Below are 19,693 nucleotides of genomic sequence, written 5' to 3' on the forward strand. Positions count from 1 at the left end.
CACCACCATTCTTCGGCAGAGAAAGTTAATCCTTAATGAAGTGGTGTTGTGCCATTTACTATACAATGTAGATGCACCCTAGAACAAGACAGACAAGAACAAGGTCTGAGTTGGGCTCACCTGTGCATTCTTTCCCATCCCCATAGTAGCCAGCTGTGCACTCGCAGGTGTAATCCAAACCAGAGCCAGGCTGGCACCGTGCCGTTGTGTCGCACGAGTGGGTCCCGTCGTAGCATGGGTTCAGAGCGACCATCCCAGAATCATCTACACCAGCAAAAAAGAAGGAGATGGGTTAGAACAAAACATAGACTTCAAGGCGTGGCAGGGCAGGAGATGCGGGTCTTGGTTTCTTCTCACGTTCAGACCCTGTCAAATCATTGACCTGGAGAAACCAAAGGGCATCCAGTCCAACTTACTTCTGACATGCAGGAAAGAAAGCCCTCCTAACAGATGGCCATCCAGCCTTGGTTTTAAAACCACCAGAGAAGGAGGAGAAGGAGGAGAAGAAGGAGAAGAGGAATCATAATAATAATAAACTGGACACAGGTGGAACTGGACAATTTGGACAGAAAAACAAGAAAACTCATGACCATTCATCATTCACTGCACCCTCGCAGTGATGTTGACTGGCTCTATCTGCCTAGAAGATCAGGGGGCAGAGGACTCTTACAAGTAAGCAGTCAAAGAAGAAGAACATGCCCTGGCAGAATATGTAAAGCAAAGTGAATAACTGCTTTGATTGAAGTCAAAAATCAGAAACTCCTCAAAGCACAGCAGACAAAGAATCAGTACAAGAAAACCGCACTACAAACTAGAGCTGACAGCTGGCACAACAAAACATTGCATGGAAAGTTCCTTGACAAAATTGAAGGAAAAGCTGATAAGGAGAAGACCTGGCTATGGCTCACGAATGGGACCCTGAAGAAGGAGACAGAAGGCCTGATCCTTGCAGCCCAGGAGCAAGACATCAGGACAAAGGCAATTCAGGCCAAGATCGAAAAATCAGCTGATGACCCAAAATGCAGACTGTGCAAGGAAACCGACGAAACCATTGATCATATCCTCAGCTGCTGTAAGAAAATCGCACAGACAGACTACAAACAGAGGCACAACTATGTGGCCCAAATGATTCATTGGAACTTATGCCTCAAGTACCACCTCCCAGCAGTAAAGAACTGGTGGGATCACAAACCTGCAAAGGTCGTGGAAAATGAACACACAGAGATACTGTGGGACTTCCGAATCCAGACTGACAAAGTTCTGGAACACAACACACCAGACATCACAGTTGTGGAAAAGAAAAAGGTTTGGATCATTGATGTCGCCATCCCAGGTGACAGTCGCATTGACGAAAAACAACAGGAAAAACTCAGCCGCTATCAGGACCTCAAGATTGAACTTCAAAGACTCTGGCAGAAACCAGTGCAAGTGGTCCCGGTGGTGATGGGCACATTGGGTGTCGTGCCAAAAGATCTCAGCCGGCATTTGAAAACAATAGACATTGACAAAATCACGATCTGCCAACTGCAAAAGGCCACCCTACTGGGATCTGCATGCACGAAAATACATCACACAGTCCTAGACACTTGGGAAGTGTTGACTTGTGATTTTGTGATATGAAATCCAGCATGTCTATCTTGTTTGCTGTGTCATACAATAAAATAATAATAATAATAATAATAATAATAATAATAATAATAATAATAATAATAACAACAACAACGGTGTCCAGGCTGCATATTGAACTGCTAAACAGCTCTGACTGTCAGGAAGCTCTTCCCATAGTTAAGGTGGAATCTCTTTTTTTCCTGCAATTTAAATCCATTGCTCCATTCTATCCTAGTTTCTGGAGCAACAGAAAACAAGTTTGCTCCCTTTTCAAAATCAAACAATTTCAAGTATTTAAACATGACTTTCATGACCCCTTCTCTGAACCTTCTCTTCTCCAAGCTAAACATATTTATTTATTTATTTACAGCATTTATATTCCGCCCTTCTCACCCCGAAGGGGACTCAGGGCAGATCACATTACACATATAGGCAAACATTCAGTGCCTTTTAACATAGAACAAAGACAAGACAAACATAGGCTCCGAGCGGGCCTCGAACTTATGACCTCCTGGTCAGAGTGATTCATTGCAGTGATTCATTGCAGCTGCTCTCCAGCCTGCGCCACAGCCCGAGCTGGTCCTTAAGTCTCTCTGCACAGAGATTCTTGGTTTCCAAACCCTTGACCATTTTGTTTGCCCTTCTCTGGATACATTGCACTTTGTCCATGTCTATTTTGAATGATGGTGTCCAGAACTGGATGCAGCCTTAGTCCAGGTGAGGTTGGGCAATGCAAATCCTGCAATATCATGGCGCACTGCACATTTCACATTGGAACTACGCCATGGGTTGTCAGCCATGTGCCTTAACCACTGAGCCACCTGTTTCATGCTACTTTGGAACTCATTAAGGCTCAGTGTAGATATTTATTCTACACCAGGTATGGGCCAACTTGGACCCTCCAGGTGTTTTGGACTTCAACTCCCACAATTCCTAACAGCCGGCAGGCTGTTAGGAATTGTGGGAGTTGAAGTCCAAAACACCTGGAGGGTCCAAGTTGGCCCATGCTTGCTCTACACTGTAGGATACTAAGCCATGGGTGCGATTCCATATTTTATTTATTTACTTTGCTTGTATCTTTCCTTTTTTCTAGTATAGAGACTCACGGAGGCGATAACCCCACTCCCATTTGCTTTGATGTTGATCTCTTTATGTTGTCTCCATGCGATCTGCGATTGTTCAAGGAGTTCTTTCCTTCTTTGGCTTTAAACTGGATTCTCATTTCTTTTATCTGAGCTCTGGAAGTCATTTACTTGGCTAAGGGGAAGGCAAACAACGAACTGCATGTTTTTCAGCTGGAAAAAAACCATAGCTACAGTAGACCACCCTGTCTGTTTTGGTGGATCCTCCTACTCCGCAGGAAGAAATCTTTGTTAGATCTCCTAGATTGCTAAATTACAGAGTGATCTGCAGAAGTTACCCATTTTTTGCAGACCTGGGAGGTGAAGAAGAAGGTGGCAAAGCCTACAATGATGAGCCCTCGGGAGCAACAGATTTATGGCTCCATTTCCCATCATGACTTTTTCCACTTGATTATGTAAAATACTGAGGCAGCAAAGAGGTCTTAAGATAAGAAAGTAGTGGGATACTTTCATTGTATGTCTTTAAAGCAAGAGTTGGGAAGTCCATTTAAACTTATTATTGTTTATAGATGGGGAGGATAGGGGAATTACCGTATATACTCGAGTATAAGCCGAGTTTTTCAGCCGTCATTTAAGAGCCGCCCTCAGCTTATACTCAAGTCAAAGTTATTTATTATTTTACTCTGTTATTATTATTATTTTTATTTCATTTACTGTATATACTCGAGTATAAGCCTAGTTTTTCAGCCCTTTTTTTAAGACTGAAAAAGCCCCCCTCGGCTTATACTCGGGTGAGGGTTCTGGTTGGCTTATATTTGGTATTGAGTAAACACAGATGTCTATTCTAAACAATGTAACACAATAGTGGTTCCACACATAAGTAGTACACAATATGTATATTAGAGCATCATATACATATAACATGCACAGAAATAATACTCAGTCCTAAGGTATATAACTCAAAAGTATCTAACTCAGTATTATAAATCAAACAAAATGATATAAGTCTCTGCAGTCCTAAAAGGTTTGGATTGGCTAAAAGGCAAACTGATTCAGAGTCTCTGCAGTTCTGGAGGGATTCCTCAGGACTCCACAGGTTTTGGATCAATAGTGAAGCCAAGTAGACAGAGTCAATGCTGATGTAACTCCTGAGTAGGTGGTAATATATCCGTTCACACCGTTTGCATGCCGTTTACAACTGGTTCCCGGGTTTTATTCCAGTTTCGGTAACCCTTCTTCTGGTAAGCGGCAAAAGCTTTATTATAGTTCATTACATGGCTTATATTTGGGTCAGCTTATACTCGAGAATATATGGTACATTTATTATTTTTCTCTAATTATTATTGGTATTATTACATTTATTATTTTTCTCTATTATTGTTGCTACTATTACATTTATTTTACTCTATTATTATTATTACATTTATTATTTCACTCTGATATTATTATTATTATTGCATTTATTATTTTACTCTATTTATTATTACTTGTATTATTTTCCTGTATTTATTATTATTATTACATGTATTATTTTACTCTATTTATTATTACTTGTATTATTTTCCTGTATTTATTATTATTATTTCATGTATTATTTTACTCTATTATTATTAAAAGGATACATAAGCACATTTACATTGAAGAAGATGAGAATAATGATTTAATCAGAGTTGGACAGTCTTATCTTAAATTTGAGCTTTATGTAAATATTCAAAAACATCTAACCTACTGATGCCTCAATTAATGTAATTTTATTGGTATTTATTTTTATTTCTGAAATTTACCACCCTCGGCCTATACTGGAGTCAATATTTCTGAGTTTTTTTTTTGTGGTAAAATTAGGTGCCTCGACTTATATTCGGGTCGGCTTATACTCGAGTATATACGGTATTATTTTACTCTAATTATTATTATTATTACATTTCCATTATTTTACTCTATTATTATGATTACATTTTTTATTTTACTCTATTATTACTGTTATTATTACATTTCCATTATTTTACTCTATTATTGTTATTGTTATTACATTTATTATTTTACTCTCTTTAGTGTTATTGGAAGGATACGTAAGCACATTTACATTGAAGAAGGTTAGAATAATGGTTTAATCAGAGTTGGACAGTCTTATTTTAAATTACAGTTTTACAGTATGTAAATATTCAAAAACTTTTAACCTACTGATGCCTCAATTAATGTAATTTTATGGGTATCGATTTTTATTTTGAAATTTACCAGCAGCTCCTGCGTTTCCCACCCTTAGCTTATACTCAAGTCAATACTTTTTACTAGTTTTTTGTGGTAAAATTAGGTGCCTTGGCTTATATTCAGGTGGGCTTATACTCAAGTATATACATTAGTTTTATTAGGTGTATTGGAAAATTATTGTCTTTACAAATGGTGTAAGGAGAAAATTACTGCAGAAAAAGTAATACATATATAAACTGAAAGAAAGAGGTTTAAAAATTAACTGGAAGTGTGGTTTGAGAGATGGAGCCAGGGCTGAGCGTGTGGCAACAACAGAATTGAAGCCACAGTAAACAAAACAATGAGATACAGTGGACATTGTATAAATATCTGTTGGGCCTTGTCTCCAGGATCCCTCTGTGGATACCAAAATCTGTTGAAATGCTCCGGCACTGTAAATCAGAGTTGACATAAATGTACATGACAACAATCTTAGTAGGCCATAAGTTGAACATGAGTCAACAGTGTGATGCAGCAGCTTAAAAAGCCAATGCAATTCTAGGCTGCATCTATAGAAGGATGGTGTCTACATCAAGGGAAGTCCTAGTCCTCTTCTATTCTGCTTTGGCCAGACCTCACCTGGAACGACTCTGTGTCCAGCTCTGGTCAAAGCAAATCAAGATATGGACAAGATGGGACATGTGCAAAGAAGGATGACCAAAATAATCAAAGTCTGGAAGCCAAGTTCTATGAAGAGAGAAGCTTAGGGAGCTGGGTAGGTTTAGCTTGGAGAAGAGAACGTTGAGCAGGGACATATTAGTCATGTTTAAAGAGATGTCATATTGAGAAGAAGACTGGGACAAAATGGTACTGAAAGTTTTCCGAAGATTTTAAAGACCAAACCAAGAGATAGAGATGAGCACTAGATCATCTGCATACACCAGGATGCAGATCTTTCTGTTCCATAAGACACAATGGAGCAAAGGATTCAAACTCCAGGAACAGAGATTCTATCTAAAATCTTAGGAAGACCTTCATGACTCTTGGAGCAGTTTGATAACGGAATATGATATCTGGGAGTTTGGGGGAATTCCCTTTTAGGTGGGTTTTTAAGTAGAGGCTGGATAGCCATTGTTTACTGGAGTCATTACTGGAGTCAATGTTTCCTAGTTTTTTTGTGGTAAAATTAGGTGCCTCAGCTTATATTTGGGTTGGCTTATACTCGAGTATATATGGTATTATTTTACTCTATTTATTATTATTATAAAAGGCATTGAATGTTTGCCTATATGTGTAATGTGATCCGCCCTGAGTCCCCTTCGGGGTGAGAAGGGCGGAATATAAATGCTGTAAATAAAATAAATAATAGGAGACAAGCTTGTTTTGTTCTGCTCTAGAGACTGGGACACAATGGTCCTGAAAGCTGTCAGAAGATTTTTAAGACCCAACCGATTGGAAGAATGGTATAAGGAGATTTGGGATATTGTGATAAATGATAAATTGACATGTAATATTAAAATTAAAAGGGGGTTATTAAAAAAGGATGATTTTGGGAAGATATGGGGAAAATTATAGAGTTTGTATACGTAGAAGAAAAGGGGGGGGGGGGAAACCTGTAAAAGAAACAATGGAATTTTGGAAATAAATATTGTAATTGGCTGGTCTGGGGTGAAGGGATAGCACTAAGTGAGGGGTAACAAAAGGTAAATAATATGAGTATGTAATATAGTTAGAGAGTGAAAATACCATAGGAGCTATGATATACATAACTCTGTATTGCAAATTTGTTAAAGAATGTATAAGGTTTAAGTACTGAATATGTAAAATTCAATTTTTTTAATAATTTAAATAAAAAACTGAAAAAAAAGACCCAATCGAGAGCAGGAGATGAGCACTAGATCATCTGCATACATCAGGATGCAGATCTTTCTGTTCTATAGGACACAATAGAGCAATGGGTTCAAACTCCAGGAAAAGATATTCTATCTATAATCTTGGGAAGACCTTCATGACTCTTGGAGCAGTTTGATAAAGGAATATGATATCTGGGAGTTTGGGGGAATTCCCTTTTAGGTGGGTTTTTAAGTAGAGGGTGGATGGCCATTTGTCGGAAGGGCTTGGATTATTGACATGGATAAAAGGGATTGGAATGGATGTGTTAGAGAGTGTTTATAGCGGAACCAGCAGCGTCCAGTTAACACCATGTGCAAAAGACTCAGACCAGGCAGAGGAATTGAAAGAACAAAGGAACTTTACTTGTTGAGTTGAAGTTAAGTAAACAGTTCAGTTGAACAATCGTACAATGTCCTTGTAGTTGCATAGGATCAATAACTAATCAATCAGCATTCAATATATCCAGCATAGCATATTTAAAATGCTACTTGACCGTAGCTAGAGAGCCTGTCTTTTCTGTGCTCTCCCTGCAAGCTCAGATTCCCAACTGACAAAAGCCAGCCATCTGCCAGCAAACTGATACATTGTTTAAGGCGTGGCTTGCCTCTGCAAAAGCTCAGCTGCCTTTTTGCAGAGATCTTTTGCAAGCAACTTTGCAAGGATTTCTTTACACACACACACATAGCAATTTGGTGCAATAGGGTGGCCCTTGGGGTCTCTTTCAACTCTACGATTCCACAGAAACCAATGTTAGGATTGGAGCATGAACTCTATGAGAACCAAGCCCAAACTCACCTCCAAGGGGCCCAATCTGGTTGGTGACAGCATAACGGAGCACTTGTTCCTCCTCGTTGTACAAAGCGAATATCCTGTCCACAGTAAGCTGCTGTGTGGACGGAGTCCTGAGGTGGTGCCTTGCGTGGGGACAGCTGTGGTAGGTGAGATTCTGGCGCAGACGGTAGGACAAGGTTTGGTTGAGGCTCCCAGAGGTAAACAAGGAATATTCCCGGTAAGACGTCGATACCACCGCTGCAAAACAGAGCACATAAGAATCAGGGTTAGAACAGCTACCCTGTTTCCCCTAAAATAAGACATCCCCAGAAAATAAGACCTAGTAGAGGTTTTGCTGAATTGCTAAATATAAGGCCTCCCCCGAAAGTAAGACCTAGGAAAGTTTTTGTTTGGAAGCATGCCCAACGAACAGAACACCAGAGCAGATTGGAAAATGTACATATCATAGTGTGTTGTAAATGGAAATATTGGTAGTAATAAGAAATTCTTGATAGGATTCAGCATTTGTCTGGTTATGCTGGTAAGTGATGACAACTACTGCACAGTATATAATAAATGTTCATTTTTTGTTCAACAATAAATGTAATTTTTTCTTCATGGAAAAATAAGACATCCCCTGAAAATAAGATCTAGTGCATCTTTGGGAGCAAAAATTAATATAAGACACTGTCCTATTTTCGGGGAAACGTGGTACTAGGCCCAGAATCAGCCATTGCTTTCTCCCAGATCTAAGCCTGAAATAGGACAACGGATACAATGGTGCATCTACACTAGATTTTGACACTACTTGAACTGCCATGGCTCAGTGCCACAAAATTCTGGAAGTTCCAGTTTTTTAAGATCTTATAGCTTTCTCTGCCAAATAATACTGGTGTCTCCCCAAACTACAACTCCCAAAACTGAGGCATGGCAGTTCAAGTGGTGTCAAACTGCATTAACTCCACGGTGTAGATGCACCCAATGACACTTGGGCTTTTTGACATTAAATTTCAATCATTTTTAAGAAATCTTAGTCAGAAAACAGAAAAGGAAGGAAAAAATACCGCCCTCCACATGTGCTGAGATTAGGGGAACAAAAATCCCCACCAAAGTGGGAAAACTACAAATGAGCTAACAAGGAAGTCATCAGTTGCTTTAGAGCTCCTTTTCATTGCAAACAATGATCTGAAATTTAAGATACTTGGGAATCAGAGCCGGTCCAACAATGAGGCGAATTAAGCAGTCGTTTCGGGCGCAAAACATACGGGGGTGCAGTCGAGACTGGTTTTTTTGTTGATTTGTTGTAAAACGTGATGTTTTGGTGCTTAATTTGTAAAATCTTAATGTAATTTCATGTTTAATATGCTTTTCCTTAATCCCTCCTTATTATCCAACATTTTTGCTTACCCAACGCTTTTATTTTTCAGTGATTGGTTTTTTGGGGAGGGCGCCAAAATTCTGTTTGCCTACACTTGAAAAATACCTAGGGCTGGCTCTGCTGGTAATACAATGCATATATTATCTCCAGTTTAAGAAGACTATGGAGTCATGCTGGAAGACCTAGAGAATACCCAGAGAAGACTTGTTTTGTTGGATATGAATAAACGAAACCATTGATAACTGTCCTGATTTGTCCCTCAAGAACAGCCTTAATGCAACATTGTAAGTCAATGAAAAATACTTTACTTCAGCAAAACATAAAAGAATGGCACACGCAGTTGTATAGCGCAAAAGAAAGCAAAGAAGTCTCAGTGCAGACATAGTACTCAAGTCTCTGATAAAGTCCCAAATAAGAAAATGGGTTCCCTGGAACTACAAAGACAAGTATCCACTATTACAGTAATACAGAAATCATTAAACCTAAATTTAGTTCAATACATCAATATGAAAACAGATACAAAAGGCGTTGTTAAACAATCAAACAAAGGACTGTGTCACGACCCAGGCTGCAGAGCACCAATAACCATACACAGAGGCCAGAATCTATCTAATATCTTTATTAAGGAAATATATAAAGTCAATAAAAATAAGTGTAGAATGTAGTTCAGAAGAAGACCTTTCAGGAAAGGTCAATTATAGTCCAGAAAAACAATGTCCAATATAAAATATTAAGGTCCAAAGTTGTAATCCAATAACCGAAACTCTCACTTTGCCAAGCAAAGTGAGGGGAGATAACAAGGTTCTTAGTCCAAGGAACTTGAGGCAAAGGCTAGGAAGTAAACTTGATTCTTGGAACACAAGGCTTGATACAAGGCAGCAAGGAACGAGGAACAGGGACAAAATCCGTGGTAAAATACTTGACAAGGTCCTGGAAGACAAGGCTGAGTCCTAGGAAGCAAGGCAAGGTCCGTGGAGGTAAACAAGGCTGGAAACGGGAACGAAGGCTTGGAAACAGGAACGAAGGCTTGGAAGCGGAGTAGCGCTGTCCACACACAACCTACTCCAGTTGCTGACGAATTGACTCCGCAAAATTCCTTCAGGGCAAAGAACCTAAATAGGGTCTCGTTTCCCCACCAAAGAACACTTCTCTGGGGAACCAGAACCGAAAGTCAATCTCTGTGTGCAGATGCATGACTCCCTAAAATTTCTCATGAAAGCAGTCTTAATCAGCTGAATGCCTGGCTGCGATTCTCAGGCTTCTGCGATTAGCCTGCTGAACTCCTTTCTGTTGTTGATAATAATTACGGCGAGAAAATGGGGGAGATTTTGACTCAGGGCTTGTTTGGCAGCTTTCTGGAAGACAAACCTCCTGCAGGTGCAAGGGCTCCAATTCTGGCTGGGAAAATTCCAATTCTGGCTGAAACGGTGGAAAACCCAAGTTTTCCTCTTCATCTGTCACCACAGCGCTAGGAACGGGACTACATGGCCCATGAGTCATCACAGACTGTTACATTCACAGTAAACACAATATTTTTCTCTTGAAGGATGAATTTACTCCTCATAAACAATAAATGTTCTTTAGTTCTTTGATTGTTCCACATACACAAATTGAGTCCTCTTCTTATATATGATTGTTCTCGTTTCTTTATTATGGATAGTAGACTGCAAAACCACAACCGGTTTCAACGCAAAAGAGTCTTCATCAGGTGGATTGTAGTCCTTTTTTTTAGGTTTTTTTAAAGGTTTTTTTAGTGTTTTTGAGAACATCCGAAGGAGTTAAACAATACCAACTCTTATGATTGTTTCTTGTAAAGATTGATAGTCTTCCTTTAAATGTGACTCTGGAGTAACAGCAATTACATTACTTTACAACCACCTGACCATTGTGCTTGCCATTTAAGAGTGAAATTAGTTACTCAGCTTCATACTCCCATTGGAATCAAATTGTTTGCAGAGTATGCATGTTTAAAACTTAGATCTTTCTGTGAGTATGACTTTTACATTATCTTTGTTGTGTATCGTGTATTTCTCATGTAACTATATGTATTGTAAATAACTGGTAGCCACTATATATGTTCCCTATAAGATCCACATTTGAGAGGAAGCTAATAGACTGAAGGCAAGGAGGAAATGGATATAAATTTGGAACTTATAATATTTTTATATGTACTATACAAATAGAAGCTTGTGACCCCTTATTGAAAATATATTGTCTGAGAAATGATTATGAAAGTCTAATAGATGAAAGTATTGCACTGTATGCAACAAACACTTGCAATGTATGTATATTTGAATGAATGAAAATAAATAAACATTATATATATAAGATCCACATTTGAAATAAAACTAAAAAAAAACAACTTAAAAAAAAGGACTACAATCCATCTGATGAAGACTCTTTTGAGTTGAAACCGGTTGTGGTTTTCAAGTCTACTATCCATAATAAAGAAATGAGAACAATCATTATATATAAGAAAAGGACTCAATTTGTGTATGTGGAACAATCAAAGAACTAAAGAACATATGTTGTCGAAGGCTTTCTTGGCCGGGATTACAGGGTTGTTGTATGTCTTTCGGGCTGTGTGGCCATGTTCCAGAAGTATTCTCTCCTGACATTTCGCCCACATCTATGGCAGTCATCCGAAATACATACAACAACTAAAGAACATTTATTGTTTATGAGAAGAGGAGTAAATTCATCCTTCAAGAGAAAAATATTGTGTTTACTGTGAATGTAACAGTCCTTTGTTTGATTGTTTAACAACGCCTTTTGTATCTGTTTTCATATTGATGTATTGAACTAAATTTTGGTTTAATAATTTCTGTATTACTGTAATAGTGGATACTTGTCTTTGTAGTCCCAAATAAAGCAGAAGTCTCACTTCAGACAAAGAAACAACATGCATTAACAATAAATCCTTAGGATCAGTTTCCCAAACGCAGACTCGAAGCAGGTACAAATGGAAGTGAAGGCTTAAGCATCAGAGTCGTTTGTTACCAGCAAAAGCTGACTACTCCTGATTTATAGCCCTGAGTTCCCCCACGCGGTTCCCAATTACTTTAGCATTTCTCGCAGCTATTCTAGCTGAACAGCAACTCTGATCTGTTTCCTTTCGCCTTTCCTGAAATGTGGGCACTTGCAAGACCTCCTCTTCTGATTCCAACCCCCCCTCAAATTCCTGAACACTTTCCTGCTCCCCTTCCTCTTCTGAAGATGAGGAATCCCTAACAATAACAATCCTCCGGATACAAGGGTCGGACTGCACTACCAAATCAAAATTATTCCCTCAGACAAATAAGCTCATGCAAGAAATAAAATTAGAAGCTCTTCCAAAATACCTGAATCCATGTACTGGTAGATCTCCTTGTAAGGTGCGATGTGGACAGTAAAATTCTCCGGAATATAAGGCACCTGCCCTTGAATTTCAGTCCGAATGCTGAGATAATTTTCGGCATCCAATCCATCAGCGGTTTGCTTGACGGAAACAGTTTCTCCTCCAGGATAGAAAGTGGCTTCAAGGCTGTGAGTGAATTTAGCACCTATTTTCAGAGGGAGAGAATAAAGGAGTATAGCGTCACGATCAGGTCTGGGCAAACTTGGGCCCTCCAGGTGTTTTGGACTTCAACTCCCACAATTCCTAACAGCCTACCGGCTGTTAGGAATTGTGAGAGTTGAAGTCCAAAACACCTGGAGGGCCCAAGTTTGCCCATGCCTGACCTAGATGGAAGGAAATCATAATCCTGCTCTCTTTTCCTTTGGTCAGATCTCACCTGCAATACTGTGTCCATTCCTGAGCACTACAATTCAACAAGGATATTCACAAGCTAGAACGTGTCCAGAGAAGGACACCCAAAATGATGAAAGGTTTGGAAACTGAGTCCTATGAAGAATTGCTTAGAGAACTGGGGGTGTTTAGCTTGGAGAAAAGAAAACTGAGAGAAAGTGACATAACATCCATGTTCCAATATGTGAAAGGATGTCACACATAAGTGTGTTTTCTGCTGGCTTTGGAGACTAGGACACCATGGGATAAATGGATTGAAATTGCAGGAAAAGAGATTCCAGTTAAGCATTAGGAAAAACTGTTTAATGTAGGAATACACGACCTGGTGGAGTCACCTTCTGGGAAGCTTTTTAAGCAAAGGTTGGGTGGCCATCTGTTGGGAAGGCTTTGATTGTGTTTTCATGCATGGCAGAGGCTTGGATTGTATGGCCGTTGTGGGCTCTTTCAAATCTATGATTCTATGATTTACCTTGGTGGTGACTAAGGAATTTATGCTTGACTTGCTGTGAGTTTTCCAGACTGTCTGGCCATGTTCCAGAAGCATTCTCTCCTGATTTTTCACCCACATCTATGGCAGGCATCCTCAGAGGTTGTGAGGTCTGTTGGAAACTAGGCAAGTGATATTTATATATCTGTGGAATGATGTCCAGGGTGGGAGAAAAAACTCTTGTCTGTTTGAGGCAAGTGTGAATGTTGCAAATGGCTAACTAACACCTCCCAATAAAAGATTTCGCCAGGCAGGAAGCAGCCAGGCTTTGAAGCTGAAAGGCCATTCAATGTTGATCAAGTTGGCCAATTGCACCATTCACACTTGCCTCAAACAGACAAGTTCCTTCTCCCACCCTGGACATTATTCCACAGATATATAAACTCCACTTGCCTAGTTTCCAACAGACCTCACAACCTCTGAAGATGCCTGTCATAGATACAGGCAAAATGTCAGGAGAGAATGCTTCTGGAACATGGTCAAACAGTCAGGAAAACTCACAGCAACCCAGTGATTCCTGCCATGAAAGCCTTCAACAACACAACAAATTTATATTTGAATGGATAGAATGGGGGGAACCACAGGGACCAAGCCAGAAAATTGTGGCCATTATAACCACATCAGAATTTTTATGGATACAGAAGCATTATTATTATTATTATTATTATTATTATTATTATTATTATTATTATTATTATTATTATATTGTATGACACAGCAAACAAGATAGATATGCTGGATTTCGTTTCACAAAATCACAAGTCGAACACTTCCCAAGTATCTAGGACTGTGTGATGTATTTTATTGTGCCAGCTGTCAGCTCTAGTTTGTAGTGCAGTTTTCTTGTACTGGTTTTTTGTCTGCTGTGCTTTGAGGAGTTTCTGATTTTTGACTTCAATCAAAGCAGGTTCTTCACTTTGCTTTACATATTGTGCCAGGGCATATTCTTCTACTTTGACTGCTTGTTTTACTTATTATTATTATTATTATTATTATTATTATTATTGACACAACGACGTTGTATGACACAGCAAACAAGATAGACATGCTGGATTTCGTTTCACAAAACCACAAGTCGAACACTTCCCAAGTGTCTAGGACTGTGTGATGTATTTTCGGATGATGCGTGCAGATCCCAGTAGGGTGGCCTTTTGCAGTTGGCAGATCGTGATTTTTGTCAATGTCTATTGTTTCCAAATGCCGGCTGAGATCTTTTGGCACGGCACCCAGTGTGCCCATCACCACCGGGACCACCTGCACTGGTTTCTGCCAGAGTCTTTGAAGTTCAATCTTGAGGTCCTGATAGCGGCTGAGTTTTTCCTGTTGTTTTTCATCAATGCAACTGTCACCTGGGATGGCGACATCAATGATCCAAACCTTTTTCTTTTCCACAACTGTGTTGTCTGGTGTGTTGTGTTCCAGAACTTTGTCAGTCTGGATTCGGAAGTCCCACAGTATCTTTGCGTGTTCATTTTCCACAACCTTTGCAGGTTTGTGATCCCCCCCGCAGGTGCCACCTTGACGTGGTGGGGGGGCTTAGCTGCTCCAATGATGACTGAGGGCTGTGCTGGCGGTAGTGTAACTACCGGCAGGTCCAACCAAGCCAGAGAGGCCTCAGCTGAGGAGCAGAACCAAGTGCACCTAACCCATTAGCATTATGGAGAATCAAACCCAAACGAAGTCTATACTGGCTCGGTCGTCGCCCAGGATAAAAAGGTCCGCGGTGGATGCTGCTGATTCTGGACATCCATTGACAAGTGGGCTATGGAATCATCAAAACCCAAATGAACAGTCACAGAAGCGGCAGAAATACACAATGCCAGAAAACCGCACTATTATTATTATTATTATTATTATTATTATTATTATTATTATTATTATTATTATTATTATTATGAAGGGGTCACTGAACCAGAGTGACTCCATTTTAGAATGCCTGTCTGCTTGAAACCAGAGATCAGTCTCTCTTCTAGGAATAAAGATAAAAATTGCAACTTGCTGTCTTGTGACAAGATAGCATGTGTCCTGTATGTTTAGCAAGAATCAGTTGTGGTTAGCCGATTCTGAGAAATGTATGAAATACATGTACCCTTGCCTAACCTGTTGAAATGTTCTATAGTTTGTGGTGAGCTACATCCTGAAGTTGTTTACAGGTCAGGATGTGCCTGCCCACCACAAACCGGGCTGGTGGTTTTTCCAGTAAACCCAGTCCAGAATGAGGAACTAGAAATGTGATAAACAAGTAGGGTATAAAAGGCCCCGAGCAGATTCGTTCGGGGCAGACAATTTTTGCCAGCTTCACTGCCGTGTCGCTGTTGTCTGTCGGTAGCTACCTAAAATAAAGGTGTTTGTCCTCAACTTTATTGGTCTCCGAGTGGTGCTCATAGCGACTTGGCAAACCCGGGGTTTCATGTGATTGGGGTACTCCCAAATCACCCCTTTCAATTATATTATTTATACCCTGCTTTATCTCCCCAAAGGGCACTCAAAGCAGCTAATGTGATCGTGAGCATCACTGCTCAGGTGGAGACCCTGCACCTCTTCCACTCACCAGCAATACTGAAGCCGTTTTCGTAGCCAGGTTTCTCCAGTGCAAAAAGCCAGCCAAAGAAGCCCCCGATGGGAGCCAGTGGCATGAGAGAGCGAGCGGCCGGCTGAGGAATGTGGCTGATGGCCGTATACGCTCGCCCATCATTGCCAACGATATAGGCATGCAAGTCAACGTCCCCGAAGCGCACAGGCGTCCGTCCCACAAGCAGGACTCCACTGACTTTGCCGTTCAGGCGATGAGCAGCACCTGGAATGACAAGATCCACTCGTTATCTGAGTTCTAGGTTCTTCCTAAAAAAATGCCGATTTTTCGAGAGATTTCACCAAATGGAAATTGTACAGTCAATCTTTGATATCTACAGGTTTCACTTTGGTCAATTTGATTACACTATGTCCTGGTCTGAAAGTGTTATTTCCTGTTTAATTGTGCAGTACTGACTTTGAAAGTAGTTATTCTAATCCAGAAATTTTGTTTCTGTGGCGGCCACAAACTGTTGTGGGCTTGTACCTGTTGTAAGCCGCCCCGATTCCCTTCGGGGAGATGGTGGCAGGATATAAGAATAAAGTTTATTATTATTATTATTATTGACACAATGACGTTGTATGACACAGCAAACAAGATAGATATGCTGGGTTTCGTTTCACAAAATCACAAGTCGAACACTTCCCAAGTGTCTAGGACTGTGTGATGTATTTTCGGATGATGCGTGCAGATCCCAGCAGGGTGGCTTTTTGCAGTTGGCAGATCGTAATTTTGTCAATGCCTATTGTTTCCAAATGCCGGCTGAGATCTTTCGGCACGGCACCCAGTGTGCCCATCACCACCGGGACCACCTGCACTGGTTTCTGCCAGAGTCTTTGCAGTTCAATCTTGAGGTCCTGATAGCGGCTGAGTTTTTCCTGTTATTTTTCGTCAATGCGACTGTCACCTGGGATGGCAACATCAATGAGCCAAACCTTTTTCTTTTATTATTATTATTATATTGAATTGGTTGAAACACTACAGCAAAATGTGCTGCAGGATGTCCCACAGAGACAAAGTTTTTTGCAGTTTAATAAACCTCTCCCATGTTTTTGTTGTGACTCAGTCTTTGTGTGACTCTGGGGATTCTGGGGTACAGTTTCAAAAGGATGGGATTCAGGTTCAGGATGAGTTTCAAGATGACTCTGATGGGAATTATGGGATTCAGGTGCAGAATGTCCCTGCTGCGGGAGATGAGGAGCAGGGAGGCTTTCCCACTGGAAGAAATGATGTTGTTACTGATGATGGTTTTCAGGTGCAAGAAGCAGAAAGGGAGAGTAGCTCCCAGTCTTATAACACTAATGAGCCCTGCGGCCTTGAAAGCGATGATGAGGACGCGTCTCTAGATCAGGCTAGTCGTTTGGGATTTCGGGGGTTGCACAGAAGCCTCAGAATAGCAAATAAGAGGGAGGATCAAAGGGCAAAGAAATGCCTTCATGGTATGCTATTAAAACAGTTTGCTGAGAGGGAAATCTTCATCAAAGCAATTCCTCGCTTGAATCAAGAACTAAGCCTGCTTTCCTGCATTATCTTATAGCCTGGATGTATCCTTGTTTCTGGGACTTTGGTTTCATTTTAAGGACCTTGCTTCATGCCTAATGTTTCCATGGATTTGTTCTTACAGCTTTGTTTTTGCAACTATCTTTTGAAACTGAATTTTTATCTTTTATGAACTATCTTTTCCCTATTTCCTAATAAACTACAAAAGACTACAATTTGTGTGCTGCCTGGTGCTTTTAGCAAGGTGAAGCTAACCTGAGGTGCGAGAGTTTTTATGATAGAGCCAATTAGGAAATGACATTTATAACCCAGGAACAAAAATGGTGTTACATAGTATGGAGAGACTACAGAGACCTCATCAACTCTAGTTTCTTAGATAGGGTTATCATGTTGTCCTATGGGTGAACAGATGAAGTATAATGCATATGTTCTATATCTCAAAAAACTAGAGGTGATAGGAGGAAACTGGTGCCATTTTTTGGGAATCAGCAGGTCAAATGCAAGGAAATGACATTTATAATCCAGGAACAAAAATCGTGTTGCATAGTGTTATTGGTTAAGATGATCTCTCTGTAGAAATCTCTAGGGACACCGGTGTGACCCTAAGATCAACTTCTGTTGGAAGGTGTAATCCACTTGTAATACAATGCTCAAACACTTGGAGTAACACTATGTCCAGTTCTGGGCACCACCCTGTGAGGAGGACATGGACAAGATGGAAGGTGTCCAAAGAAAGGTGACCAAAATGGTCAAAGGTCTGAACTCCTTGAAACCCTATGAGAAACTCTGGACTCAGGGAACTGGGTTTGTTTAGCTTGGATACAAGAAAGGGTTTGATGTACCACAACCCAAAAATTGGCTAAGTGTTATAACAATGTAAAAGAAGAGTGTTGGAAATGTAAGTCACATGCGGGATCCTTTTACCACATACTGTATGTGGTGGACATGTAAGACAGCTACAAATTATTGGAGAATGATTCAACAAAAAATAGAGGCCACCTTATCTACTAAAATACAAATGAAACCGGAATTCTACTTATTAGGTATGATAGACTTTGAAACAGAAAGGAACAAAGATATTTTAGGCCTCCGATGGCCTAGGGCAAACTAAGGCCCGGGGGCCGGATGCGGCCCTCCGAGGTCATTTACCTGGCCCCCGCCCTCAGTTTTATAATATAATATATTGTATATACATATAATATTGATAATAATATTATAATGTAATACAATATAACACTAATAATAATACCATATAATAATATTAATTATATATTCTATATTACATATAATATTACTAATAATATTACAGTATAGTGGTATACTTCAATATAGTAATATATAATACTAATATTGTGCTATGCTAATAATATAATATATTGTATGTACATATAATTTGTAAGCCACTCTGAGTCCCCTTTGGGGTGAGAAGGGTGTGATACAAATGTAGTAAATAAATGCAGTAAATAAATAAATAATAAATAAATACATTTTAGACTTAGGCTCGCCCAAAGTCTGAAATGACTTAAAGGCACACAACAACAACAACAACAACAACAACCCTAATTAACTTGACTATCTCATTGGCCAGAAGCAGGAGCACACTTCCCATTGAAATCCTGATAAATGTATGTTGGTTAAAATTATTTTTATTGTTAAATATTGTATTGTTCTTTCATTGTTCTTCTTGTTGTTGTTGTTTTTGCACTAAATAAGACATGTGCAGTGTGCATCGGAATTTGTTTGTATTTTTTTTTTCAAATGATAATCCGGCCCCTCAACAGTCTGAAGGATTGTGGACCGGCCCTCGGCTTAAAAAGTTTGCGGACCCCTGGCCTAGGGGATGAAAACCTTGTGACTTGAAGGTTGGGTTGCTGACCTGAAAGCTGCCGGGTTCGAATCCCACCCGGGGAGAGCGTGGATGAGCTCCCTCTATCAGCTCCAGCTCCATGCGGGGACATGAGAGAAGCATCCCACAAGGATGGTAAAACATCAAAAAATCCGGGCATCCCCTGGGCAACGTCCTTGCAGACGGCCAATTCTCTCACTCCAGAAGCAACTCCGGTTGCTCCTGACACGAAAAAAAAAATATTTGGTGACAGCGGTGAGGATAACCTATGCAAGGAAATGGAAGAATAAGGAAACCCCAACAACAGAGGACTGGATGGTGAAGGTACTGGATATTATGAATATGGATAGACTAGCCTACTATTCAAAGAACACACAGAAAATTCAAAAAAAAAAAAACTAACAGATTGGATATCAGTAAAAGAATTTATGAAAAAAGGAAAAATGAACATTATTATATAATAGTTACAAAAACGCACCTGTAAGGAACTATATGTGTGGAAAGGACGAATGGTCTCTTGCAACTCTATTTGGTTACAACCCTGATATCTCATAGTAAAAGGGTGAGATTAAAGATATAGAT

At 39.9% G+C, this 19,693-nt stretch overlaps 1 protein-coding gene across 1 annotated transcript in view; it reads right to left on the bottom strand.

Moving 5' to 3' along the window:
• nid2 (nidogen 2) overlaps nt 1–19,693 on the bottom strand; it is a 99,423-nt gene that overhangs the window by 39,044 nt on the left and 40,686 nt on the right. Inside the window, exons 6-9 of the mRNA XM_062966831.1 lie at nt 15,745–15,990; nt 12,261–12,461; nt 7,566–7,799; nt 121–264 (exon numbers count right to left, since the gene is read on the bottom strand). Of these exons, the coding sequence (XP_062822901.1) occupies nt 121–264; nt 7,566–7,799; nt 12,261–12,461; nt 15,745–15,990 (825 nt within the window). The remainder of the gene's footprint in view (nt 1–120; nt 265–7,565; nt 7,800–12,260; nt 12,462–15,744; nt 15,991–19,693) is intronic.

The sequence above is a fragment of the Anolis carolinensis genome, unplaced genomic scaffold, assembly GCF_035594765.1.
Source record: "Anolis carolinensis isolate JA03-04 unplaced genomic scaffold, rAnoCar3.1.pri scaffold_34, whole genome shotgun sequence".
In the NCBI taxonomy this organism is placed as follows: domain Eukaryota; kingdom Metazoa; phylum Chordata; class Lepidosauria; order Squamata; family Dactyloidae; genus Anolis; species Anolis carolinensis.